The 25,843-nt window shown below is 44.7% G+C and overlaps 2 protein-coding genes across 3 annotated transcripts; one reads left to right on the top strand and one right to left on the bottom strand.

The window, feature by feature from the left end:
• The first annotated feature begins 931 nt into the window (after positions 1–931).
• On the top strand, positions 932–21,683 carry LOC139647377 (TSC22 domain family protein 2-like). Of its 2 annotated transcripts, XM_071523267.1 has the most exons (3): positions 932–3,486; positions 18,412–18,463; positions 19,007–21,683. In XM_071523267.1, exons 1-3 carry the CDS (start codon positions 1,589–1,591, stop codon positions 19,394–19,396), a joined length of 2,340 nt encoding a protein of 779 aa, XP_071379368.1. In that variant the 5' UTR covers positions 932–1,588; the 3' UTR covers positions 19,397–21,683. The 2 variants fall into 2 exon arrangements, with proteins under 2 accessions (XP_071379368.1, XP_071379369.1); XM_071523268.1 differs by lacking the exons at positions 18,412–18,463; positions 19,007–21,683 and adding an exon at positions 3,920–4,049.
• LOC139647378 (UAP56-interacting factor-like) lies at positions 21,397–25,711 on the bottom strand. The gene is made up of 9 exons (XM_071523269.1): positions 25,515–25,711; positions 25,164–25,310; positions 24,889–25,052; positions 23,637–23,785; positions 23,107–23,179; positions 22,811–22,869; positions 22,551–22,625; positions 22,218–22,344; positions 21,397–22,016 (listed from the first exon to the last, which is right to left on the bottom strand). Exons 1-9 carry the CDS (start codon positions 25,585–25,587, stop codon positions 21,915–21,917), a joined length of 969 nt encoding a protein of 322 aa, XP_071379370.1. The 5' UTR covers positions 25,588–25,711; the 3' UTR covers positions 21,397–21,914.
• Between the last annotated feature and the right edge of the window lie 132 nt (positions 25,712–25,843).

Below are 25,843 nucleotides of genomic sequence, written 5' to 3' on the forward strand. Positions count from 1 at the left end.
AAGAAATAATATTATATTCATATATATTATTAAATAGACACACACACACACACAAATAGAGAGGGCGAGAGAGAGAGAAATGAGAGTGAAGAGAGATGATGCCTTCAAATGCTCCTCAAACAGTCCTAATTCCGAATTCCAAACTCGACTTGTCGTGCATTCAAGTGCTTTTGGAAAGAACAACGAAATGTACCTTGTGTAGTTTTTTGGTGGCTGTTTTTTTTCTTCTTTCTTTTAGAAATCATGCGGCACAGACCTTCTTTTAGCTACAGCAGCAAAATGAAGAAGAAAAATAGGCTACACGTCAGGTGTGTAATTGAGGTTTTAATTAAAAATAAATACATTTAATTAAAAAACAAAAAACAAAAAAGAAAATCAAGGATGAGAAAATAGAAACATCCCAAAAATAGCAATCATCTACACAGAATGCCATGTATGACTAATATACATCAATAAAATCTATTACTTTTACCATCAGATTTTTCACCCTCTAGATGTCGCATCTCGGGTTATAAAGAACACCAGTTGAGCAGAGCATCATGTGCCATGGTGACCCAAGAGTATGCAGGTTTTCATTTCAGCTAAACACTAGGCTAGTTGATTTCACATCTTTAATCAGAGAGGGGGGAAATAATCACTGAAATCAGATGATGTAGTGTTTTCTTGAAATGAACACTTGCATTCTCTTGGATCATGATGGCACGTGATTGAAACCCATTGTCATATAAAATTATCATTTGCTCAGTAGTATTTACCACTTTATTGGCTCGTTCATTTGCGCTCGCACTGTAATTGTATTTGTTCCGACAGCACCAAAAGGCAGCATGAGAGACGGGAGATTCTCAAACCACTCGTACGTCAATATTGTTGCGCACGCTACCCACGATGCAGCGCGGTCGCATACAACATAGCCATCTTGTCAAGAGTGGCTGAGTGAGGGAGGTAACATTAGGCGCTGTTTAGAATCTCACTTGTCTTAAAGTGTGAAATTTGACCATTCCCCCCTCTCGACTTCAACACATTTACCTTCTAAGCAAGTGTCGCTACCGAAGAACTTCGAGCTGGTAAACCGAGTCGGTAGAAAAGACTGCTTTCGGAAAGATGTCTTACATACTTGTCCCGACGTAGGGGGAGTGTTGCAGCCAGTTGGCTTGACTTGCTAGCTAGCTCGGTGAGTGGAGGGCTGCGGGCCCGCCTCAGCCTAAAGTAGCTCCCGCAGCTGGGCAACACACTCTGCGACAGCGGCCATCTGACAACTGCAGAACCGGGACATTAGCAGGCCGGTCCGGACTGACCGAAAGCTTTGGATCACTTATTTTAGAGGCTACTGGTATTGTTGTCAAAAGCCGCATTGCTGGACTAGACGAATCGAAGTGTGGTATTGCGTTAAGAGCTCATAAAATGCAACAGGAGACCGAGAGGAAGAAGGATGGCGCAGATTCATCATGATTACAGTTAGCTAGACGAAGTGAAATAGATGAAGTCTGCTGTTTGATATAATCTATCCTTGTGGAAGCTGAAACCAGCTCGTTCTTTTTTTGACGGAGGATAACCATTGCCATACGGGAGTTGGAAACAGGCTATCAATATGTCGAAAATGCCGGCCAAGAAAAAGAGCTGTTTTCAGATCACAAGTGTGACACAGGCCCAGGTGGCGGCTATCAGTGCCACCGACGACACGGAGAGCCTGGACGACCCAGACGAGTCACGGACCGAAGACGTTTCGTCGGAAATATTCGATGTGTCACGGGCTGATTACGAGCCAGTGTGTGACAGAAGTTCATCTGAAGAAACCCTAAACAATGTAGGAGAGCCAGAGGCACCCAGTGTTATGGCACCACCACACATACCTCAAGTCGGTCAGTTGTCGTTTTCCAGCAATCCCAACGGGGGCTTTCGAAACGTAGGAGTGTCAGGCTCAACTCAAGGTAGTCAGCAACCGCCGGGAACTGGCGCTGCAACTGGCTTGCCCCTTATCACTCAGCTTGGGGCAATACAACAGCAGCCTGCTCTAGCAGTGGGTGGTGGGCCCACCAGCGTGCCAGTGAACACCTCCCAACCAGCCCCAGTGACTTGTTCAACTCCTTCTTCTACCACCTCCTCCACGGTGAGTTGCAGTTCACGCTTCAGGGTCATTAAACTTGATCATGGTACTGGAGAGCCCTTTCGAAGAGGCAGGTGGACATGTACAGAGTTTTATGAGAAAGACTCCGAGGGCTCTGTTGTTAGTAGGACTGTAGACAGCATTAGGCATGCCAGTGCAACAGTGGACCCCATCACAGACAGGGACAGTGGACTCGGGCATACAGGAGGATCTGTGGTTGCCCCGGCAACACACTCAGGTCAGGGCTTGGGCTCCATGGCGGATGCTTCACTCTCTGCCTCTCGCATGCATTCGGTGGAGACACTGCCGCAACAACAGCAGCAACAAATCCACCATCAAAACTACAGTGCCGGGCAACAGGGTGTTAGTGGGACGGCCACACAGAATGCTTTCTCCAGCAGCAAGCCCACAGCTGGTCCGGCTCAGCAACAGCCAACAGTGGGAGGTCACCAACCCTCTGCTCCCCAGAACCTGCTGCCTGTCGGACACAACGGCCTGCCTCAAGGTGGTGTCCATATACAGAAGTCCCCCATCATGCCCCCTGCAGCCCAGCAGATAGCTTACCCTCCCCAGCAGCCGATGCTGCAGCAGCTTCCCTTGGGGCACCACCTGACCAGCCAGTCTTCTGGTTTGCTACAGAACCAGACAGAGTACTATCAACAGCAACAGTCTGCTTCCATGCAGGCAGGGGTTTCCACTGGCCAGTCCCTCCCAGTGTCCAGCCTCTCTGCAGGGACACAGCCTGTGGGACAAGGTCCTTCGTCAGTCATGACCCCAGCCTCTGGAGGGGCTTCTGTGCCGAGTCAGGTCGGAGAGCTTGCCGGAGCAGGAGGAGGATCTGTACCTGCTGGCCAGACAGCTCCAGGCCTTCTGCAACAACAAACTGGTGGAGGAATGGGAGGTGTTGGGGGGTCTATGTTGGTTGGAGGGTCCACTTTGCAGCCGCAGCAGACTGTGGGTCAGTACGCTGCCTCTGGACAGCCCCAGCCCCATGGCCTCCACCCCACGCCCTCTGGCGTACAAAATGTGCCTGCTGTCGCAGTGAGCTCCAGTGTGCCCACCACCGTGCCCACTGCTGTGCCCAGTGCCTCTAGTGCAGCCATGCCAAACCTGACGACCTCCAGTTTGCCTCCAGGACAGCAGTCTCAGTTGCCCCGCAGCAATACAGGGACCTTGGGGGCGCAGGGCCTCTCAGTGGCTGGATTTGGACAGGTGGAGGCTGGCAGTGGAAGGAAGTTGGAGGGTCTAGCCAATACCCAGCCTCCTGTTGTCTCTGGGAAGGACCTGGTGAAGCCCCTCATCCCTGAGAGCCTGCAGCTTGCCACACCGACTGTCAACAGCCTGTTTGGAATCCCCATACCTGTCGACGGGGATGAGGACAGGTAATAGTTTTGCCCTTAATGTCACCCTGTGCAGAGCTAAAGTTATATTTGATTTCACAGATCACTTGGTGTTAGGAAAAACACTAGGCTCTGGTCAGTTTTATATCATCATCATGCTCTTTTCCAGTATACCAATCCATAACACACAGATTCTTCACAGAATCATATATGGGTTAACTATGGCTATTTCAGTATTTGATGCAGTTTCTCAGCAATGTCACATAATGCAATAGGCATCTTATTCAGGATCAGGAAACAATGCAGTGTTTCCTCTGTAATTTTATGCAGCTGTGGTGCTCAGGGGGGATAATTCTAGTTTTGTCCCATATCTGTTGCTGTTTGAGTCTACATTATGTTTCATGTCGAGCTTGTAGTGCTAAGAAATTATTTTAATCATAATAAATAATACATTTTAATTTCACATTTTCTCTAGCATTGGGGGTAATTTCCTTGCTGTGGTGGTGCACCACTGCTAAATGAATACAGAGGAAACGCTGCATTGCAATTGTGGAGAAGCTTGTTATGGCAGGCACATTTGGCCATTTGCTGTGATCACAAGGAGGTGGGTCTTTGTGTGTGAAATGAAGACGGCCAGGGCAAAGAGGACAGATATTGAATTGCTTTCCTTTTTCCTGGCGGTCTCAATGAAATGTCATTATAAGTGTTTTAGTTTTGGTTGCTTGTCAGATAAACAGGGCTTTCCCCTTGCTGGCCAGGTCTGGGAGGGAGGGAGAGAAGGCGAGTAAGCAGGGCACACAGGAAGGAAATTTAATGTTTGGTGTTTCTCATTAGGGCTTAAGAAGTGGTGGAGTGTAGCCCACTTCAGGAAAACACCCATGGCCTCCCCAGCTTAGGAAACAACTGGTTTGAGCATACACATAACATTAATTCCTGTTATGCTGTGTGAATCTCTGTGTGTAAGGGGGTGTATTTGCATTGTGTGTGTGTCTGTGTGTATGAAAGCATTTGTGTGTTGTTTTGACACAGTTTGGCTCTGGATGCAGGTCTGAGTTTATCTAACCTCCTCCTTTTCCTCCCTTAAGCTATCACACTCCTGGGCAGTCTCTACAGTGATGGCCTTGGCTGTAAACTTCAAATATCTATTAGCTTTGCTAGTTGCTACTGTGCATGGACTGTGCACAAGCATTCCACTAGTCCTCGCCACTTAGTAAACGTGTGCCTGACCTTTTAATAAGTTAGCTTAGTTCCTGCTCCGGAAAAGACTTTCTAATACAAACATGGTGGAGTCTGATGGAGTGTTTGTTGCCACATTTTATGATATCATGGTTTCCACTCACAGCCCCATCAAGCTCCCCTCAGGAAAGCGTTTACAGGGGATTTTAGAGCATTGGCTGGATTAACTGTTGATTAGTCTAATGCTGTAGATATTATGTTGCTTGTTACTCTTTAACGATCCATTGGATTGCACAAACTATTCTGTAAATGTGCAGTCAAATAACCCACAGCAGCCGACATCATTGGATGTTTAAGGAATTAAAGACTGGTGGATCATTCAGTTAATTACCTTATATGCCAGATTGTTCTGTCAGTGTGTCTGTAAACGGCAAGATATGGCAGGCACTTCACCTTAGTGGCCTATATGTATGTTTGCACATGACTCAAGAAATAGTATTATCCTTCTACTTTTCTAATTCAGTTAATAGGTGTCATGGCATTTCCTTCCTTCTCAAAAGTGACATTTCTTTCAATTCCTGGGTTTGCACGCTGTGCTTGACTTGTAGGGGTTGGCAGGCGTGAGCGGAAATGATAAAGTGCCTCAAATCTCTTGGTGGTTTCCACTTACAGGCTTTATAGATATACCAGAATGTAGACCAGACTAAGTATGCAGAACATTAGCTCTGCTTTTTGTTCTCATGTGGCTGGATAGCTTTATGTTCATTTATTAACAGTGATTCAGTATGTGCTGCACTTTAGGGATGCTTTAACTGATCAGCCACCTATGATCAAAATTGTATGTATGTATTATCATGCTACATTATTAGATCAATGGCCTCTAGATTGGCCAATCATTTGACAGAGTTGATATATATTGTAGATATCTAGTATATACCTTCAAGTTTTTCTTCAAGTAGGATTTAGGAAAATTAAAAGTCACTAGGGAAGTATGAATTGACAACTGCTCTCAATGATGCCTATGTTTATGTTTTAGTCTTGTTGGCCTATGTTAATGTTTTATATTAGCCTAGGCCAAAGCAAAAATGTGAACAGTTCTTGTTGCTTTGTGCAGGCTAAAGCTTGTTTCATGGATTCAAGGCAGAATTATTTCAGTGTCTTTTGCATCTAATATAGCTATTGTAATGACCAAGGTTTTTGCATGTGTTCCTCATTTAACCAAATAGGAGAATTGATAATGCTGGGCTTTGGCAGGGGTTGGTGGAGGGTTTTGGGCCAGCAGAAAAAGTAATAAGTACTTAAGAATGTAGTTTTAACACTTAAAAATGCAAACCTGTGTCTAGTAAGTTGCTTGTAATCCCCTCACCTAACAAGCTTGCCTCAGGCACTGCCTACGTGAAGCACAATTCAGAGTGTACACACCCACACTTCTGACCAGTCACATTCACTTACTTACTTGGCCTCTTAGTTGATTTTTAATACAACAGGTGATCTTGGTTCATAGTTATAGTCAGGCCAATTATGCTATTACAAAATGTAAGCAGTTATTTATTGATTTATTTATTTTAATCTTAATTTTATTTCTGACAGAGGCGGAACACGTAAGCAGTTCAAGGTTTGATGACAATGTTACTCACTGTTACTGCAGACAGTGTTTTGGAAGCACTTGTGTATTGGTTGTTAGAAGATCCAGCTCCTAGGCTGATAAGAGCAGGGTTCTCTTACGACAGCGCGGCCCTATCAGAGAGTGAACAGTAGTCTTTCCACCATGCCCCCATTCTGCAGATAAGGGACCTGTCAAGGGGGTGTGTCAGCCAACTGTGCTTGTTGTCACGTTGTGGCCCTACTCCCACCGTGCTAGCTTAAATTAAACTACTTTATATTCTTTTTAGGGCCTTTTGATAGTATAGGCTAGTTGAAACACACATCCCAACATGTAGTAGACACTCATCAGGCATCGAGCTGTGGGCATGTGAAACAAAATCACCCTGAGTCTTACTCACCTGGCAATACCTGTTGCTGCTGCGGCTGCAGCAGCTTCGTAGTCCTTCACCACTGTTGCAGCATCATTGCGGTCTGTGCTTTGTACCTAGTACCCACTGATTGAATGACAGGCAAGGCACAGCAGTTGTTCATGTACAGATAAAGTGCTGAATGACATGTGTGCAGTGGTGAGTGAGTTATGCTCAGATGTGTAGGAGAGCAGAGTGAAACCTGTTGTGCCTCACTTGAGCAGGCATGTCAGCTATGCTCGATACTGTTCCCCCCTCTCTCTTTCTTTCTCTCTCTCTCTCGCTCGTCTTTCTGTCTATTTTTGTTTGTCTCTCTGTTTCTTTACATGTTACATACATTACTGATTTGATGCCCACTTGTTACATATTGCACTTTTTGCACTCCTTCATATGTCAGTGTGAAAGGGATGTGCACAGGCAACAGTGATACAATTCCGGTGACTGCTTCTTTTGATGTTTGGTTTCAGAAGATGTGTCACTTTTCTCCATAGATGGACTACTTGAGTAGTTGATAGTCTGTAGCACATAACAAGGTTTATGTGTGCACCCACACACACAGTATTGATTACAGGTTTAAGAACTACACTTTCCACAGCTTGCACAACCTGGAAAAACTCTTGGCCCGTTTGGTACGGCCTAATGTTTGTCCCGATCTGCCCCCACCTGCTAGTTATCCCTGCAAGTAATTAAAGCAGAGCGGTGGAGATATAACTTAGAGATTGAAGATGGAGATGTTCTCATACCTAGAATATGATACGCCCGGCCTAATGTGTCCCAGATGGCTAAAAGAACTGAATGCTGATGTTAAATAATTTGTGATTTTGCACAATTGTCATGATGTCTTTATGTTGCATTGACAGACATAGAGGAGTTGCTTTTATTTTTGTTGCATCATTTGCATAAAATTATCGTTGCTGTAGTCTGTATGTAATCCACCTCATGTGGGGGAGGTATATTGTCTCACATAATGTGAGCTCATGTGAATCTGACTCCTTAGGAGGGAGGGGAGGGGAGGGGGAGAAGGAGAGAGGAGTGGGGGTCTTCGATGTAGGAATGCAGTTACTGACGCTGTGAATTGAGAGACTGTGGACTAGGGGGTGTGTCTAGAAAAGGGATGGGTTTACGGAGTGTGTGCTTGTGTATATGTGCACACGAGTGTGTGTGTTGGGGGTGGGGGTCCACTCGCTGAGGAAAGTTACATTGTATAGGGTTTGATATATTGTTTTTATACAGCTTATGTATTTCATCATCTTATGTCACGGTGGAGGTGTGTGTGTGTGTAAGAGAGAGGGAACATAAAGAGACAGCGTGTACGAATGGGTCTTTCCCTCTCCTCTGTGACCCCTGGTTTACTGCTGTATCCTGTTTTGACAGAGACATATGAAATGAAAAACATGCTCAGGCAATCAGAGTCCCTCACATGGCTCTCCACCTTCTATTCATTTCATATTCTTTAGCTTGCTCCCCGCTTCCCCACTTGGGCCCTCTAGTCATATCATATGACATTTGGTGGGCAAAGGACTTTTTATCCAAAGTGCCTGACAGTGCTATGCATGAGTGCATAGTTTTGTTTTTTTAATTGAGCATGGGTGGCCCCAATGGGAATTGAGCCCCTTAACCTGGCACTGTTAATGCCATGCTTTACGCTTTGAGCTGTACAGGACCACCCCTATCTGTGCAGGAGCCAAACAATTACCTGTAATTGTAATTAGCAATAGTGTAATTAGTAATCTTCTGCCCCTGCCGTGAACTCTTTAACTGCTAACTTTGTGTGTGGCATGTTTGTCACCCCCCTCCCCCCTCTCAGCCTTTAAAGCTATTTTAAAAGAAAGGTGTATTGTTCTGGTTGGACTGACTCTGCTAGTCTGTATGTCTTTAGGTTTTCCCTCTGTCATCATCTCCACCCCAGGTATGGAGGCCCTCTATTGTTCTGACGGGGCGAAGAACGTCACAAGCACAGCCCTGGTTTTAATAGCTTGTTTGAGCTGTGCTTTTAACTGGGGATGTGCTGTACTATGGTGTACATAAGCTTAGCCATGCTTGTTTCCCACCGTCTTATCATGAGCAAGTGGTACTTGAAGTGACTTGACTTTTGAGTGACTTGAAGGTTCACCGAAACTCAATTTGCAGCTATTTTGCACTGCTGGGATTTCCACATCTGTTTTTCATTGCCCCACTTTCTTATCTGGGAAGATCTGAGGGGATAGGTAGGCCACTGCTAGTCACCTCTTTTCTCTTATTCAGTTACTTAAAAATGAGTTTGAAGATTTAGATTCTTGGCCACATTTGAGAACTTCCAACTTTCTCAGACATGCGGCTTTACCTCTGGGTCCCTGGATTTGGTCTATGCCACTGGCAAGCGAGCATACTAGCACATGACAAGCTACCATTCCCCTGTAGCGGCCATGTTGGAATGTTACAGCGGTGTTGGGTCCCTCGCTGTGCTCCATCTCCCCTGTCTCCTACCCAAAACCCTGTTGAAGGAAACTCCCACAGGACAGCTGAAATCTAAATAGTTTTGACCTACTTCTGCTGTGGGTCTGATGGATGGATGAGGCCGAGAACCTGAGGCCTCCTGAGCACCAGCAGAGAGAGCTTTCAACACCCTCCTTTAACCGCACCCCCTGCACCCCCTGCACCCCCTGCCTCCCAAGTAGCCTACTTACCTATCCACTGCCACTCCCGCTTGGTTACCTTTCCCCCAACCTCCTTCCTGTACCTCTTCCCCCCTCCCTCCCATTTTTATGTCTGCTCATTTTTCACACTCTGCTTTCTCCCCACCGTCTCTACTAGACCCCCCCCCCCCCCCCCATTTCTTCCCCTATTAAAGCTGCTCTGGCTTTTCACGTGCTCAGTGAGTTAGCAAGGTTATTAAGAGTTTCAACACCCTGAAACCAAAGCACTGACGCAGCCACAGGCATGCTGAAGGAAAACCATGTGCCATGCTCCAGATAGATGTATGACATCAACCAGCAAGAATGCACCAAAAGGTTATTTTCATCTGCTGCCGGGGTCACACTTTTGCTTTGGGGCAGTGTGGGGTTAGGCCTGAGCATGTGCAACCATCACTCTTGTGTTGAGTTAGTGCGTAGAAAGAGAGGGTTAGAGAAGAAAAGGGATTGTGTGTATGCTGGCTTACATATCTGGTAGGTTACTCCTTCATATTCTCTCTGTCTTTCCTCCTCTCCCTCCATACCAGGTTTTAAGGGGGAGACAGCACTTCCTCCACTGCTTAACACATTGACAAGTTTGAGTTAGTTTGAGTTTACAAAGAGGGTCTTTCATAAATGGATATTGACATGTTACAGTTTAGCGTTACAAAGAAGGCCATTGAGAGTCAAGTCTTTGCTACTTGAAAACAGGGGAGGTTGACTCTTCCAGTTCTGACCTCATTCATGAAGAGGTTGCCGGATTCCAAGTCATCTGAGCTCAATGATTTCTTCAACCAAAAGCTGCCTCCATCAGAGCTCTGGTTTTAGCCACGAGAGAGACAGAGAGGGGTTGTCTATGGGGGTGTGTGCATGCACACATGAGCGTGTGTTGAGGCTTTTTTGCACTGTTGCCCATGAAGTAAAATTAAGCAGAGGCATAGGAGGAGGTTTGTGAGAGTGTTTAGTCATGAGGTAATGTGACAAAGGGAGTTTGTGCCAGAGATTTCTAGGAAAAGAGCCTTGGCTCCGTTATAATATTCACACACATGCTGTAAATCAACTCCTCATTTCCCTGTGCAGTTTGTGTGCGTGCATTTGTGTGTGTGTGTAGAACTCCGCATGTGTTGGCTTGCTCCTCTGTGTGCGTACTTCCATATGCGTGAATATGCTCATGTCCGTGTGTATTTGTGTGTGTGTGTTTTGTTGGAGAGAAAGGGAACTGGTGAGAGAAATGAGTTATTTTTGATAGACATGAGTTGGGAACGGATGAAATTGATGTGTGTGTGCGTGCGTGTGTGTGCCCTTGCATGTGTGTGGGGTGGGGATTTCCTCTCCCCTTCCCGACATACATCCCTTGGCATAGAACACAGTGTACTTGTGCCCTGAAAAGCCCCATAGCCAGGCGTACAGCAGGTAATGTTAACCATCTGAGCCAGCCAGGCCTTCATCAACACGGTTGTAAGATGGCAGACCTCAACAAGCTACTATACAACTGAGTAGGCCTCCAGGAGACCAGGGGTTATATGAGTACATGCTCTGATTTCTTTTTTCAGACTATGTGTGTTTGGTTCTTTTGAATGTACAGGAAGGGTACCAATATTTGCGAATAGTATTAATGTTTGCTTTCTCAGAATGACTGATAGCCAACATACGTGAATGGCCTCAGGCAGGCCCTTTAAGTTTATGAAGCTGTCCCTACCTTTGAACATGCATTCCTGTGATTAGGTCAAGGCTCCCTTTCCCCTTCTCTCTTGCTTTGCTGTGGTTGAATGCCCCAAGTCTTTAACTGAACGCTAGCAGCCGTTTTTCACGCAATGTTAACTGTCATCAAGATGAGTGAAAGAACGGGTTCAAGGAAACACTTTTCACATGCCTGTCTTCACTATTTCAACTCTTCTCTACCCACTCCCCTTTACTCTCTTCTTCTTCTTTCTCCTCCCTGTTTTCTCTGAATCTGGTTGGCACAGGAACCCCTCCAAGGCTTTCTACCAGGCCTTCCAGTCTGGCAGCAGATTAAGGGACTCGAAGGCCCACAGTGATAGGTACAGTACTGTACTGGATTGGACTGGACAGGCCTGCGAGAGTGTAACAATGTGTGTGCGTGTGCAGTGTTCAGTAGCAGTGAGCTTTGCTTTTTCCACGTGCATGGATGGAATTTGGAAACAAAGCCTGGCAGCAAGGGAAGTATTGGCCAATAGACTTCTCAGCAGCCCCTCTTTCTCCCGCTCTCTCTTTTTCTCTTTCCTCGCTACTTTCTCTTTCTGTAACAACACAGTGTCTCGTGTGTGACTTAACACGTTCGACTTGTTGCTTTCAACTCCAAGTGGATGAAAGAGGCTGAAAAATATATGCATGCTATCAGTAACTCCTAGACATAGGGCTTCAACAACAACCTGAGTAAGGCCTAGTTTATGTCGCATCAAGTGACTGTTTTCTATCAGCTCTACAAAGGACAAATCACTTTTAGCCACAGTTGTATTTTAAGTGAATGAACAAAAAAAAATGCATTACACTGTAGTACTTGGGTTTTGGCCACATTTATTGCCCTTGTGCTCACACACATACAAAGTCTCACCATCCTCCTGTTGCTAGAATGAGAGAGTGCCTTCGAAAAGACGGAACATTTTTGAGATGCCTTTTGAAAAATGAAAAGGGAAGCACATGAAACCATATCTGAGTGACAGGAAATGAAACTGTTTTTAGAGAAATGTACAGCTGACACACCATCACCAGCCACTGAGGAACTGCGCATACACATGCAGTAATTTCATACCTCAGTCCATTCGCTGCCCTAACTACGTTAGTTAAGAGATGCAAACAGGTAAATCAACACTGCACTAAAGTGCGATGTTAACTGAAACATTGTGTGTGATGTTCTTTCTTTGAGACCCCAAGATCACATGATACATGTTGAAGTTGTGCTATGCTGCTTTTACCCACTTTGAACATTTTGCTGCCTTCATTTGCCGATTTGAGGTGATTTCCACCCACAGCGGACGGCGGCTGGGTGGCAAGATGGCACAAGCAGCCCTGTTACGAGCCCCATGCTTCACTTCTTGTTTTGAGTGGTGCTGTTGTGGGTTCACTGTTCCGCCAAGGGCTGCTTTTGTTTCCATGGCAGCAAAGATGAGCAGGGCTTTGTTTGTGAGTCATTGGTAGATTTCAGTGATGCCCTCTTGGTACTGACCCATTATCAGTCTATATTATTCTGCCTTATTTGGGATTGTGCACTAACCAGGCAAGTGTAGTAATTTTCTATCCCGTAGCGGGGGTTGTGAAAGTGGAATTCCACCAAAAGAGACTTAAAGGTTTCTGCGAAGAAGATATTTCCATAAAATTTGTATCATTGTACTTTATTGATCCCCATAATGAAATTCTGTTTTGTTTACCCCCCTCCACAGGGGTGAGATCACATGGTCAGCTACATAATAGCACCCCTGCAGCTGGTTGGGATTCAGTGTCTTGCCAAAGGACACTTCAGCAGGACGGATGCTTGCCAACACGGGGCTTGAACCCTGAATGTCACCCATCTACATTTTTGAACAATCTGCTTGCACAGAATGACGTCAGAATCAATTTCAGTGTAATTCTGATTAAAGATGAATGTCAATATCTTTAAGCATTCTATGAGCTTCGTTCTTGTTATGAAATTAATCTACTCTCAGTCAGTCACATAAGATTATAGAAAGTTGCTTGCCTTGTAGTCTCATGATTTTGATTGTGTAATAGTGTTCATATTAAAGCATAACTTAGGCTATTTTTAACTTAACAATTTTCCCATCACGCCAGTTGATTCCGCCCAAAATCTCATCAATTGCTTCACTAAAGAGCTGCTTATGTATTTCTTGCCTCGGTGAGCAATGGGAGATTTTGGTCAGCGTTGATAGGTGTGATGGGAAAATAGGGACCAGATTGTAAATGTCCGGAGTTACTGCTGAAAAGCAGGTGTGAAGGTTTCAAAAGTGTCAAGGTAAAATCACCTTGTCCACCTGCAGTCCTTGGGCATGTGGTCAAGCCGCGCCTTTTGAGCTTTGAGCTTGTTTTATCATGTCCCAGGCTGAGTTAAAGAAACATTGCTGTGTTTTTATTCTGTGGCAGAAGTTACCTCAAAGGACACCTATTTAAGTATGCTAATAGTTTTGCCAGAGGCAAAGCATGACAACTATTCGATGTTCACCTCTGTTTTTTGCCCTCACTGCTCCAGATTGCCCATGCTCTTTGTGACTGTAAACTCATCTGCCTCTAATGGACCGTTTTACTAACATTCTTCCTTTTATAGCTTCTACTGTATGGAGAACACCAAACTCTACCTAAACGTCAGTCCTGTTATTGCACAAGGTAAACTTTACAGAGGAGTTTGTTGCATAATCAGTGGCATGATAAGCTCTAGCCCTCGGCAGCATTCTGTTTCATCTCGGCCCAGCCCTTAGCCCTCTGGCGCACTAGCACTGGTGGTTATACACTGTTTGCCTTTTCCACCGGTAAAACGCAGGAGGTGACTTTACCTTGCATTCAACACACGTTTTGAAGTCAGTGGTTCAAACAACAAGTTCTTGGCCTTGACACAAGACCTAGAGGCTTAAACAAGATCATGTGTGTCAGGAGTGGGGTTGTAACCAAGCAAACTTGTACCTGAGCTCCAAAACACACCGCTCACTCACGCTGTGGTTTCCGAAATCTTCCCCCACTGCCAGTTGTTCTTGGAAGATCTACTTGAAGCACCAGATGGTTTTGTATTATGGGCTACTCCAAGCTGCCATCTTGGCTTCGACTAGGTTGTTATTCCCTCTCCCTTCAGTGTAGCTTGTACATTTGCAGCTGAAGTAAAGGGTAACCACCCAAACCACCATGATTTAACAACATCAGCCTCTGCTCATCTTGTCCATTGTGACTCCAAGAAATAAAACTGCAGTTTATCATCCAAGTCTTGGCTCCAGGCACTGTGGAAATCTCACACAGATACTTTGAAAAGTATTAATGCTTTACTGTTTGCCCGTCACCATAGTTACAAACCCACCATTAGCCCATCACATGTCCCAATGACAAGGGGTGTTTTCAGTTCAGTTTTTCTCTCTTTTTAGTCCTCGGTTGGGTCTCAGTAGTGTTTCTGTGGCTCCTCAGTCCCTCACTCCCATAGTTGCCTGCCTGAAGAGGAAGGCCTGCATACCTTCTGCTTGAATGGTATTGAGGAAATGCAGCGAGTTGTTAAGACATAAGGAACCATGACAACACATTGAGTTCCAGTGCAGATAACAATTCACCTACTTCTTCCTCCATTCAACATTGGCCAGAAATGACTGTGATTCAATAGATGTCTCCAGAACAGCTACCTCCACTACACTGTTCTCATTCTTATGTTATCCTATAATCCATCGGTCCCATCGCTCCCCCGGTTCACCCTGTTTGTCTTTCCAGCCATCTTTTATTAAATCATGTAAACAGACACTCCTCATTGTATGTCCCCAACATCTGAATGGAGAACATTGGGAGGACTGTCTCTCTTCACGCCCAAGTGCTCAGGCGATCTGTTCAACTTGCACACTGTCAAATCCTGGTTTTAATTCTAGATGTGCTGTTACCTCATTCAGTCACTTACAATGTGCACACGCAATGTTTCCTCGATGTTTATTCAGCAGTGGCGGGCCACTACAGCAAGAAAACTATCACTGGTAGAAAATGTGGGGGGGAAATATCTATTACAAGACAATTCAAATGTTACAAATTATTCTATACTATTAACTCCGTTAATAGTATAGAATGCCGTGTGGCAGCTCCCCATTCACTTTAATGTAAAAGAGGCGCCGACAGTTTGCAGTGGGCCCAGAACTGGAAACACAACAGGGCCCAATGTGGAAACAAACCCACAAAAACTGCGTCTACAGTGTGATTCTGTTGACGGTGGCGTATGTTTTTGTCTTTTGTTCTGTCTGAAGCCACTGGTGGAGGAGCAGGGGTGTAGCCCAGATAGCCCATTCAAGGTCTATACTTTTATGGAGTGAGAGATTCCTCTGGGCACAGGCCTATTGAAAACTCCCAGTAGGCAGGAAAACTATAGGAGGGCTTGTGTGTGACGCCCCGGCTAAATTGAAGACACATTTCGTACAGGGTGAAGTTTAGGTTTACACACGTTTTTTTTTTTCCTTTTTTTTTTTTTTTACCCCCTCAAACATTTTTCTTGCTTATGTAACCACTAGGTTAACGGGGGGCCCATAAAGTGGTGTCTGTGTGTGTGTGTGAGAGAGAGAGAGATTGAGATACTAGTGATTAGGCACTGCCTGTGTAAATATGCATGGGTTTGTGTTTTGTAAATTTTCTTTCTTAAACTGATGGGTGTGTGTCTGCCCGTATAGACTGAGTGACACCTTTGTGTCTTATTTAACCCTGGCTTTCTTGTGCTCGTCATGTAATATTTGCATTTAGCCTGACGTTTTACATCGCCATCCGACAGGGAGATCAAAGGCGGAGAGATTTGTATGGCAGAGGATGTGAGTGACAGTGTTTCGCAGCAGCAGAGGTATGGGGAACATTCCTTCCCCGGCAGAGCCTGCTGATAGCAATCTACTGAGCGCTTCCGCTGGCCTCAGACAGATAAATTGGATGGTGTGGAGGAACAGAATGTCTTGTGCTCAGGAGGCTGTAGTCAATCGGTGTACGTGCGCACATCTCCCTGCCACATGGGGGCATGGATGTTCCAACTCCTTGAGGCTTAGTGATGCTTTCTCATGACCCCCTGCTGCAGGCATAAACGTGCAGCATGGGTGAACTTTGTCACCGAGTGATGATTTTTATTGGTGCTTTTCAGGCACTTTTACGTGATTTAATTATTGGAAGAAACCTATACAGGCTGCGTGTGTTTATTTCACAAGTGTTTTGACCCTCAGGTTGAGAACCACCATTATAGGGCACCTTGTGTATATGGCAGCCACTTGGTTCTTGATGCTGGTGAGGTTTTGTGGTCGCAGTATGCACTTTTTTTCCTCGCATGAAATCAGTCTTTCTTGAGACTTGACACATCCCAGAAGGCATCATTGTCGCTACAAATGTGTTCTTGGGAAATTGTGTGATGGTTTTTAGTCTGTTAGAATACTTAACTGTATATGGTATTTTGGTTTGAGTGTAGGTAGTTAAAAGATCTTTTCACCCTCAGTCCTTTGTTAGAGGGTAGCCTGTTGAGCAGTAATTGTCACTAAAAGCCTTGGTTTGCTTAAAGCCCGTTCTAGGCCTACCATTAACAGTTTGTCACATGATGGGTGAAATTTGCGGATCCATTTCATTTTTGCGACTTCCCTTGTCTTGGTGAGTGGTTTGCTCTTAAATATTAACCAGGTCTGTAAAATTGCAATGTGATTTTTGAGCTGAGTGACGCCTGCTTGCGCACAAAGGCGACACAGTATTTGCGACTCAATGATGATCATTGTTGAGCTCATCACTCATGAAAGTAATTCTTTACTAATTAGTTTACTAAAGTAACCAAACACGCAATGATGTCTGTCTTTGTATTTGTAGCAAGTAGTTTAAGTTTAGTGATCCTGCAGCTGCAGAGAACACTGTCCTGTGACGTTATCCGTGCACCGACGTGGTGAATTAATGTTTTTAAGCCAAAGACAATTCGTTACACTGCCAGTTACGTTACTTTTCCGTGACACCCCCACAATTGGCAGGTGGGATGCTGTTATTGACCAGCGCAACCAAACAGCGTTGATGTCCAGTGTTGTCATCATTTCCAGCGGAAAACCAGTCTGAGTAGCCTAGTTTTTAGTGTGGGAAAGTCAACTTTTCTATCGTTTCTACTGTAGGATAGTTTAGTGTGGGAGGACGATGACGAAGAAACCATGGTGATATATATGAATAATTCAACTTTAATTCGATATTTAACGCAACGACTTTATTGTTTGATAACAATTACGCTAGTACTTTACTCGTTACCACCCGACATTGCTGATATAGGAGATATAAGGAAGCATCTTTCCTTTCATAGTCAGTGTTATGAAGCGGGCGGGGCCAGAAATCACTACAGAGACGTCTGCCCAGTCCCTCTGACTTCTACAACCCATCGGCTCATGTTTCATTTTTCTAAATGTGGTCCTGCTTGCCCTACTTTACCGCCTCCGGTGCGCTCCGGTGTCCCTCTTTCCGCCGCTACCTCCCGGAGAGCAGCTCTCTCTCTCTCTCGCTCGCCCTGCCAAACCAAACCATGAGGTGCACATTTTCCTACAAACTCCCGTGCTGCCCCGGGCTCCCGCACGGCCACGCGGGCTCCGAGCCGCTGCTCTCCTACCGGATACGCCGCAGGTAACGGACCCGGTTGATCCGCGCCGCTCTGCATGCAAATCCTGCACTAGGCCTACCTGTTGCTGTGTTTGCAAAGTGCGCCGGGAATGAGGTTAAACTCAGATGTTGTGGAAGGTTAACTAAGTGCGGTTTGGATTTTGATGGATGGAGCTGATGTGATTATTTATCCCATTATCCAAATAAGCCTCTATTCTGTGTGCGTGCGTTTCTACTTTGGCTTTACACATTCCGCGCTGAATTGATGGGGATTTGTCGCCGGATTCATTAGCAGACCTGCACTGAATATTGACAGACAGCTCTACACTTTCACACAACTATGCATTAGTTGGAGTAATTGTTGACCAGCACTGCAACAAGCTCCTCTCCTTTCTCCTGTAAACTCCGTGGCCTGACCTACATTTGTCTTACTGTACATGGCATCGCCGAGAGTGGAGGGGTCATTTTATATTCCCTGTCCTAGATTCCTGTGGTGAGCTGGTGACAGCTGCTTTGATTAATTGGGCAATAATGTGTATTTCTCTTTTTCTTTTTCTTTTTTCACGATTTTCGTTTTTTTTTCTCAGAAAAGGTAAAAGTCCTTTTTAATGAAGATTCTTGTTAGTTGCATTTTTCTCCAATGTTTTCTGCTCATCTGTCTGCTGTTCGGGAAAGGACAGGAAAGCAGAAAATAATTGAGGAAAGTGGAAGAAAAAAATGATTCTCTACCAAAGGTTTTGAATGTTGAATCACAGTAAACATTCTGTCCAACACCAACTTGCCTGGGAGACTCAAATTATGATAGCATTTATTGTAACATGACCTCATCCATCTTTTTTTTTTTATTTTTTTTTTTACAGTGCCTCTGGAACCAATGTTGTTGCCATTGATAATAAAATTGAACAGGCGATGGTGAGTAATCCATTTACCAATGATCATACACTTCTCTGATTGTAACATTTTGTCTCTTGTCATTTGATTAGATAATGATTATATAATTGTTTAAATGGAAATACAGTGATACTCAAGGATCCCGGGTCCCTTTATATACATTTTGCCAAATTAAAGTCATCAACTGGGTTCTTTGGGTTGACCTTTCTTGTTCTTTGTAATTTTTGAAGAATTGGTAGTTTCTACATCCAACTCTGCTGCCCCCTGCCCCACTTGCCTGGTTGTGACTTTTTAAAGCCAGAAGGCTTTTTTGTTTCCTTCAGAGTCTTTGCCTGTAAGCGTAAACATACTGGTCTACTGGGTACACAGCTAGAATGAATACATGAGCAACTAGCCTTTAGCTTCACTTTGTCCTCTTTGGGAACATCTTGATGTCATTGTCTGGTGCATATTAGAACATCATAAACAGCCCATGTTTGCATGACTATGCTGCCTCTGGTCATGTCCTACATGTTAGTGATATAATGGCACATTTCATGTCACCCTATCCTCCCTCTCCTGCAGGATCTGGTGAAAAGCCATCTGATGTACGCGGTGCGCGAGGAGGTGGAGGTCTTAAAGGAGCAGATCAAGGAGCTGTTCGAGAGGAACTCGGTGTTGGAGAGGGAGAATGCCGTGTTGAAATCTCTGGCCAACAGCGATCAGCTGTCTCAGCTCTCCGCCCAGTCGTCCGGCGGCTCCGGCAGCGCGCCTCCCCAGCAAGGACTCAGCCAGGCCCAGCCGCTGTCGCAGCTGCAGACCCCGGCTCCGACGCAGACCCAGCCCCAGCTCCAAGTCCAGTCCCAGGCTCAGTCGCTTCCCCAGCTCCAGCACCACCCCAAGCCCCAGCAGCTCCAGACTCAGCCTCAGCTTGACCCCGGCCAACAACTGCAACCCAGCGTCACCTCCGCTTGAAGTGCATCCGCCCCGCTTCCAGAGGGCAGAAAAAAAGAAGAGCATCTTCTGTACAACTTATTACAATTAGTATATGTGAAATTTTAAAAAAAAACAAAAAAACTTTGTCTTCTTAGCCACCAGCTTGACCACAAAGTACAGTGCTTGTGTGTGTGTGTGTATGCGTGTGTGCCTGTGTGAGGGTGAGTGAGCAAGCAAGCGTGTGACTGAATTGGTGTTGGAATGTACGTGTGTGTGCATGTGTACTGTGGGCCTTTCCAGTGTTAATGCAATCATCGAGAGAGAGAAAGAGAGAGAGAGTGAGCGGGAGAGAGAGAAAGCAGAGAGAGAGAGAGAGTGTATCGGGGAAGGTTGGGGCTTTTCTGACATGGCCGCTGTGCTGGGCTCCTGGACTGGTCGGTTGCTGGGTCCGAGCTCATGGACTGGACGCCTCTCCTCGGACGAGGCTTGAGCTAGACCGGCCCGTGACCCGACCTGAACCCAGCCGGGCGCGGAGGGGGAGGGGTGCACCCCCCCATAAGGGACGAATGGGAGTGATTGTCAAAGAGAGCGATATTTTTTTAAATGAGATAATTGAGTGGGTGAAGGGTGTATTTTTAGCCTTGCTGTTTCATGTTGTAAAGTAAGAAGTGGGAGAGAGTCTATTTTCGGAGCGCCACCGCTGCCATTACTTTTACATCGAGTCCAACCCTTGCATCAGTCTTGATTTCTACTGTTAATGTTTTATTTATTACAGGGCTGCTATTTTCATAAATGAACAATGTCATGAAACCTGTTTTAAAATCGACAATAGCCTTTTTTTCCTTGTTTTCCTTTTTTTTTCTTTTACAGTGTTTCAAATGATTGGCCATACTTCCCAGGGGCAATGCATTACATTGAATAGTTAAAAATGTAGGCAATGTTAAAGAAATTCTGACAAATGTGTAACACTAACTGAAATTTTACTCTGGAATTGCCAATTCATAGTTAAAGTCAAGATCCAGTATGAATGTACATTTTTTTTGTATAGTGTAAAGTATTAAGAGCCTTGCAAGGTGACTATCACCTCCTGACATCAAATCTTAACATGAACCTGCAGTAGGCATTTGATGAAGACTTCAGTTCTGTTGGTAGTTTCTTTATCTAAAAATGGATTATTATTGCCATACCCCCCTCCCTATTTCCATGGGTTTCTTTTTTTCAATGTTTTTCCTAAGGGGGCCGGGGGGAAAAAAGCTGTGAAATCATTCAACCTACTTTGTAACCAAAGATGCAAAGCTGTGTAAATTGATTATTATTTTTAAATGCACACTCATGTATTTTTTTTGTTACTTCCTCCTTCACAACAAAATATTTTGTTGCTGTTCAGCATGTTCTGCATGATCTGTAATCTTCAAACCACTTTCTTACCTCATTTTTATTCAGCACTCTTATTGTAAGGTAGTAGTCTGTGAACAATGTAAATGGGGAAAAACGACATGGAGCAAAGAGTTGGAGTTGGTGGAGAGAAAAATAACCTAGTGTTACAGACACTAGTCACAGAAAATGAAGTGAGCCATGTTTTGTTCATTTAAATGGTGTTTGAATTTCATATGCCAATAGTTTTGTTACATTGCAAATTTTAATGTATTTAAATAAAAGCAATATTCAGATTCCAAAGTTTGTGAATCTTTCTTTTGTGACAAATTTCCAGAAAGCAGTGCATTAATATAAAATCATGTGAGATATTTCGGACTGTCATGTGCAATATTTCAAGCCTTTTACTATTCAGTGGGAATATTTCATGAGGGGGAAACTGCCTTAATAGCCTTCAACCTCTGGAACCTCAAACTGCCCTTGACATAGGATTGAATTTGGACATTTTCTGGGCATGCACCTCCTTTCTCTGTCCCCCCACTCACAGTTCTCATGTTTCACCACTAGATGGCACTGTGTGATTACAAAACAAGAGAAATGTTGAAGCATGCTCACCAGAGTAGCCATGATCTACGGACTGGCTTAAAGCTACATGTTGAAAGAGAAAAACAGTGTGGCATTTGTTTATTTGAACAAACATTACAAAACAACTTTCAAAAATGTCAAAAAAGGTAGAGAGAACATACGTGCTACCCTAGCAACTACACAGCAGTCCTCTTTGTGGAAAGGAAAAACTTCATCCAAGCAGTCGTCATGATAGTGTCAACAGTTCCAAGTCCAGAGGGGGGAATAAAGAGCACTTTCCTTCCCAGCACAGGATCTCCACAATACAAGACAAACAGCTGAGTACAATGATATCAATAATGATGAATTAAAATAAAAAACAAACAAACACTGTCTTCCATTAACACTTGCACCCTGGAGTTCTCATAGTTGAGTAGTTGTGCACTTTGTACTCGTACTCCTCCCACGGCCGGCCTCCCTCCCATAAGTAAAGTCAATCAGCGGGTCAGCGCAAGACTAGTCAGCACTACTCCATCCATCAGAAAGGTGGGGGTTCAGTATGTGGGTCTGAGTGGGGCAAAAGGGCTTCTGGCGATCACTGTCCTCCTGTTGTCACTGGCTAACCCACGGTGACAAATCGGCTGCCTTTACTGCTCTGTGCCGTGGCGGTGCGCCGATCTTTCAGGATGCGGAATCGCTCATTCAAAGTCATCGCCGTCTGCTGTGGAGAAAGAAAAGACGGAGACATGTTTACGCATTTTGTTCACTCACCTTTGAGCATTAAGTTTAGACGTTTGGTAATAAAAAAAGATCTGAGAAAGAGCCATTAGTGAGAGGATTCGGGGATGCGAGTACTTGAATTATGATGCTCCTACGCTCATGTAGTCACCCGTATAGAAATCTAAAGTAGCAATGCTCTCACCGGTTTCCCAACACTGTTGATGTCAAACTGGAGAGGCACTCCTTTTGGTGTTTTCTTCTCCACTACTTCCATCTTGACGGGGGCGGAGCTGGCAGCCGGGGGATGTAGAGACCAGGCGGTGGGAGGCCTAGGGAGAATACACAGAGACTTATCATTTCATCTGAATTTGTCTGGAGGCTTGTATGTGATGTGTGATGTGAAGGGCAGGGTCAACAGCATGTGAAACTCCTCATACATATTACTGAGAATGAATCAATACTGTCAGAGTATGAATCAACAATAATCCCTCAGTGTGCTTATGCAAATGATTATTTCATAAATGACAATTTTTACTCAGGCTGTGTTCTGGCTGTGGGATTGTCAATTGAAACAGTCAAGATTCCACTGCTGTTTGTTGAGGTACGCCACCTGGTGGATAAATAGATAACATGTATTATTATAGGATATAAACACACATCACATCCTCATTCACATAGATCTCCTCCCCAACATGATTATCTCCCTCATACAGATATATCAATACTGATACAGGTCATCAGGTGTTTTAACAACTAACGGCAAAACAGACCGTTCAGCGTCTTAAGAAAACTCACTGGCGAGTTCTGACTGGAGTGGTGGGGCGCGGATTTGGCTTCTGCACCTGGGTGTGTACCTGCAACACGGAGGAATGAAGAGTAAACACAGGGGAATATTGACAGTAGGATTCGCTCTATAAATATGTTAAGTCACAAAGAGCCCGGATAAACAGATTATATGAACATGGAGGAACTGACAGGTGACAAGACTTGTGCACGGGAGTATTCAAAGCAGAATTTCTTATTCTAGAAACACATAATAACCCCCTCAGGCACCAGGATGTCACACAGGCCCTCTGATGAATATAAAGTACCTTGAGTCCCCTACGGAAGAGAAATGTCGCCTGGCGGGCTTCCCTCTGTGCCTGTTGGACAGGTGGCAGTGGTCTGCAGGAATGGGACACAAAAATTTGCATTGAGAATATAGCTTTGTAATCAGTAGAGTTGTACTGAGAATATAGCTTTGTAATCAATGCAGAGCTATCAAAATGCACTATGGGTGCAAATGCCATAAGATGAACTTCAACCATGCAGGCATTAAGCAGCAAATTCAGGTCCATCAAACTTCATCATGATTTATATCACTTCTGTTCTTTATTGGGTAATATCCAGGAAGTAACAATTCTATTACTGCAAAAATTTAACTGTAACCATGAATCTTCACACCTTAGCTATGAATTTTCACAGCACTCCCACAATCCTCTTCGTGTATTCAGAAAGAACTATAGGTTGTCGCGACCACCTATGGTCCACCGTGGGACTTAACAACACCTGTACTTGTTTTGTTTTTTTTCCTATTTGTGAAGAATCATAATGAGACCAAATTCACACTTTCAGTTCTCACCGCCGCCGCAGCTGAAAGGGTCTCCTGACTGGCGCTGCGTTCTGGCCCCTCTGCAGGTCCGCCTGCCTGTACGGCCGCCTCTGCACCTCTGGCTTCCTGTACTGGGCTTCACTGCGTTGGATGAAGGGCCTGGCTTTCTGTCCTGCTTTCTGGAAAGGGATGTTTAATGGAAGATCTTTAATGCAGAAAGGGCAGAAAGATTGTGCATGATTTCTTGTGTGCTCTCTCCCCTTGTCTGCTTCTACAGATAAACAGAGAGAAGACTGTGATTCCAAGTCAAGGTATCTCTGTAATCCGCTGACTATTTTATGGTTCTGTGTGGTGAAATGGATAGAGAATAATCCCTTTATGAGAGACAGCTTGCCTCTCACAAATTTCGTAGGAGCTGGCAGGCAATGACTGTCCAAGTTAATGTTTATGTAATGGAGTAGCTATACATGTGTACACTACAATATCAGTTTCACTTGTCTCTCCTTGTGGAAACCAAACAAAAAACCTGTGATGGTGTCCACTCTTTGGAGTCAATCAGACTTGACAAGACGTTTTAGTTTGCATCACCTTAAGTACTGAAAATGCCCGCAAGTTAGTTTGTTTTACCTTTATTGTTTTGGTATTGTTAGGTAGTTGTTTTGCTATATAAATGTGCAATGTCTCCTTGTCAAGGTTTTACAGGGGCAGCAATTTCTTTAAAGAGGCAAAAAGCTCCTTCTCCATCAATTATTTTGAGCATAGTAAAAAAAAAAAAAAAAGTACTAAATATATGTGTATGTGCTTTAATATTTTACTCCAAATGATTGTTCTTTGAACACTACTAGTGCTGACCCAGTTCCACCAGTCCTGCTGGAAGCCCAGGGGTTAAAGAATACACCCAGTGAATGAATCATGTGAATAGTAAGTCTTTACAAATACAGCACTCTCGTATCAGATACAAGAATGCATGAAGCAGAATTACTGATATATTTGCAAATAGACCATCTCCAATAGCATGTCATTTCCTTGTGACACTCTAAGGTTTGACTTTTGAAGCAAAATCTTGGTAAAATCTATTTGTTCCTATATCATTTAACGGCACAATGAATACTTGTGCTCTCCCAGCACCAATAACATGCCATGTGAGAGCCGGGGATGGAAGATCACTCCTTTCACGTCTCCCCTAGGCAGGGCGTAACAGGTCACTACTAAGATTTTGGCCAATATGAGCTGATAATATATCAGTGTGACAGGCCCTGGTGTGTGGGATGTCCTGCAGTACCTGGCTGACTGCTGCTCTGTTCAGAGAGCCGATGCCTTTCATCAGGGCAGCTGGCCGCCTGGCTGCCAGACCCGTGATGACCCCTTGACCCCGTCGTCGACCCACCGGGGGAGGGACCCTTCTGTTTCTCAGCTTAGTTACCCCTCCTCGGGAAACACCACCCCCTGGTAAATATGACATTATATTAGATGTGTAGGCAGTGTTGACAGATAAAATGTTATCGTGGGTCTAACAAAAGTTACAAAGCAAACAGACAAAGAAGCTTTTGGGCGCACCTCTTTGGACAGGTCCTCCAGTCCTCGATGTGACGTTAACTACCTTTCCTTGGGCTAAACGACCTTTCCTCATTACTGGTGGACGGTTCCCAGTGTCCTGCCTCCTCCGTGACTGTTGCTCTTTTTTGTTCAAGCGAATGATGTCATCTGTTAAAGTTGACACATGAGCAAAACATTAAGAATAAACCAGGCAGGTGGAATATCCCAGTGAGATCTAGTTAGCAGCTGAATGTCCGTGGGCTATCGGTGCTAAAATAATCTCCCAACCAGTTTACTAATGCCGTTAGTACTAGTAGCTAGCTACACTGTGGTAGTAACGTTAGCCGGTTGGTTAGGCATCGAGGGCCTTACCTAGTGACATGTCGACCTTATCAGGCACCACTGGCTTTCTCCCCCGACCTGCTGTAAACCCACTTTTACTCATATCTTAAATATAATAAACAACACGGCTTAGAAAGAGAGCTGAGACGCAACACTGCACTTCGCTTCTACCTGTTAGCAAGCTTGCTAGCCGTCTCTTTACATGCTACGCTAGCAGCCCAGAGGGAGAGGATCCTCCCCCCTCCGCAGCGCAAACGGCGCCGCGCACGCTCAGTGAAAGCGTGTTCATTTGCATTGTGGGAAATGTGGTGTTATCCAACATAAACACTGGGTTACAAAACCCAAAGACTCAAGTGCAC

This window comes from Centroberyx affinis, unplaced genomic scaffold (assembly GCF_046629955.1).
Source record: "Centroberyx affinis isolate AG114_WGS23_722 - 3 ecotype Tasmania unplaced genomic scaffold, CSIRO-AGI_Caff_v1 ptg001078l_1, whole genome shotgun sequence".
Taxonomy (NCBI): Eukaryota; Metazoa; Chordata; class Actinopteri; order Beryciformes; family Berycidae; genus Centroberyx; species Centroberyx affinis.

Excerpts from the sequence above, each read along its gene's own strand:
- LOC139647377 (XM_071523267.1), top strand. The coding sequence starts at position 1,589 with ATGTCGAAAATGCCGGCCAAGAAAAAGAGCTGTTTTCAGATCACAAGT. Across the intron at positions 3,487-18,411 it reads GTCGACGGGGATGAGGACAG|TGCCTCTGGAACCAATGTTG; the intron begins GTAATAGTTTTG and ends TTTTTTTTACAG. Across the intron at positions 18,464-19,006 it reads ATAAAATTGAACAGGCGATG|GATCTGGTGAAAAGCCATCT; the intron begins GTGAGTAATCCA and ends CCTCTCCTGCAG.
- LOC139647378 (XM_071523269.1), bottom strand. The coding sequence starts at position 25,587 with ATGAGTAAAAGTGGGTTTACAGCAGGTCGGGGGAGAAAGCCAGTGGTG. Across the intron at positions 25,053-25,163 it reads TGGAGGACCTGTCCAAAGAG|GGGGTGGTGTTTCCCGAGGA; the intron begins GTGCGCCCAAAA and ends CATATTTACCAG. Across the intron at positions 23,180-23,636 it reads CCCTTTCAGCTGCGGCGGCG|ACCACTGCCACCTGTCCAAC; the intron begins GTGAGAACTGAA and ends CCATTCCTGCAG.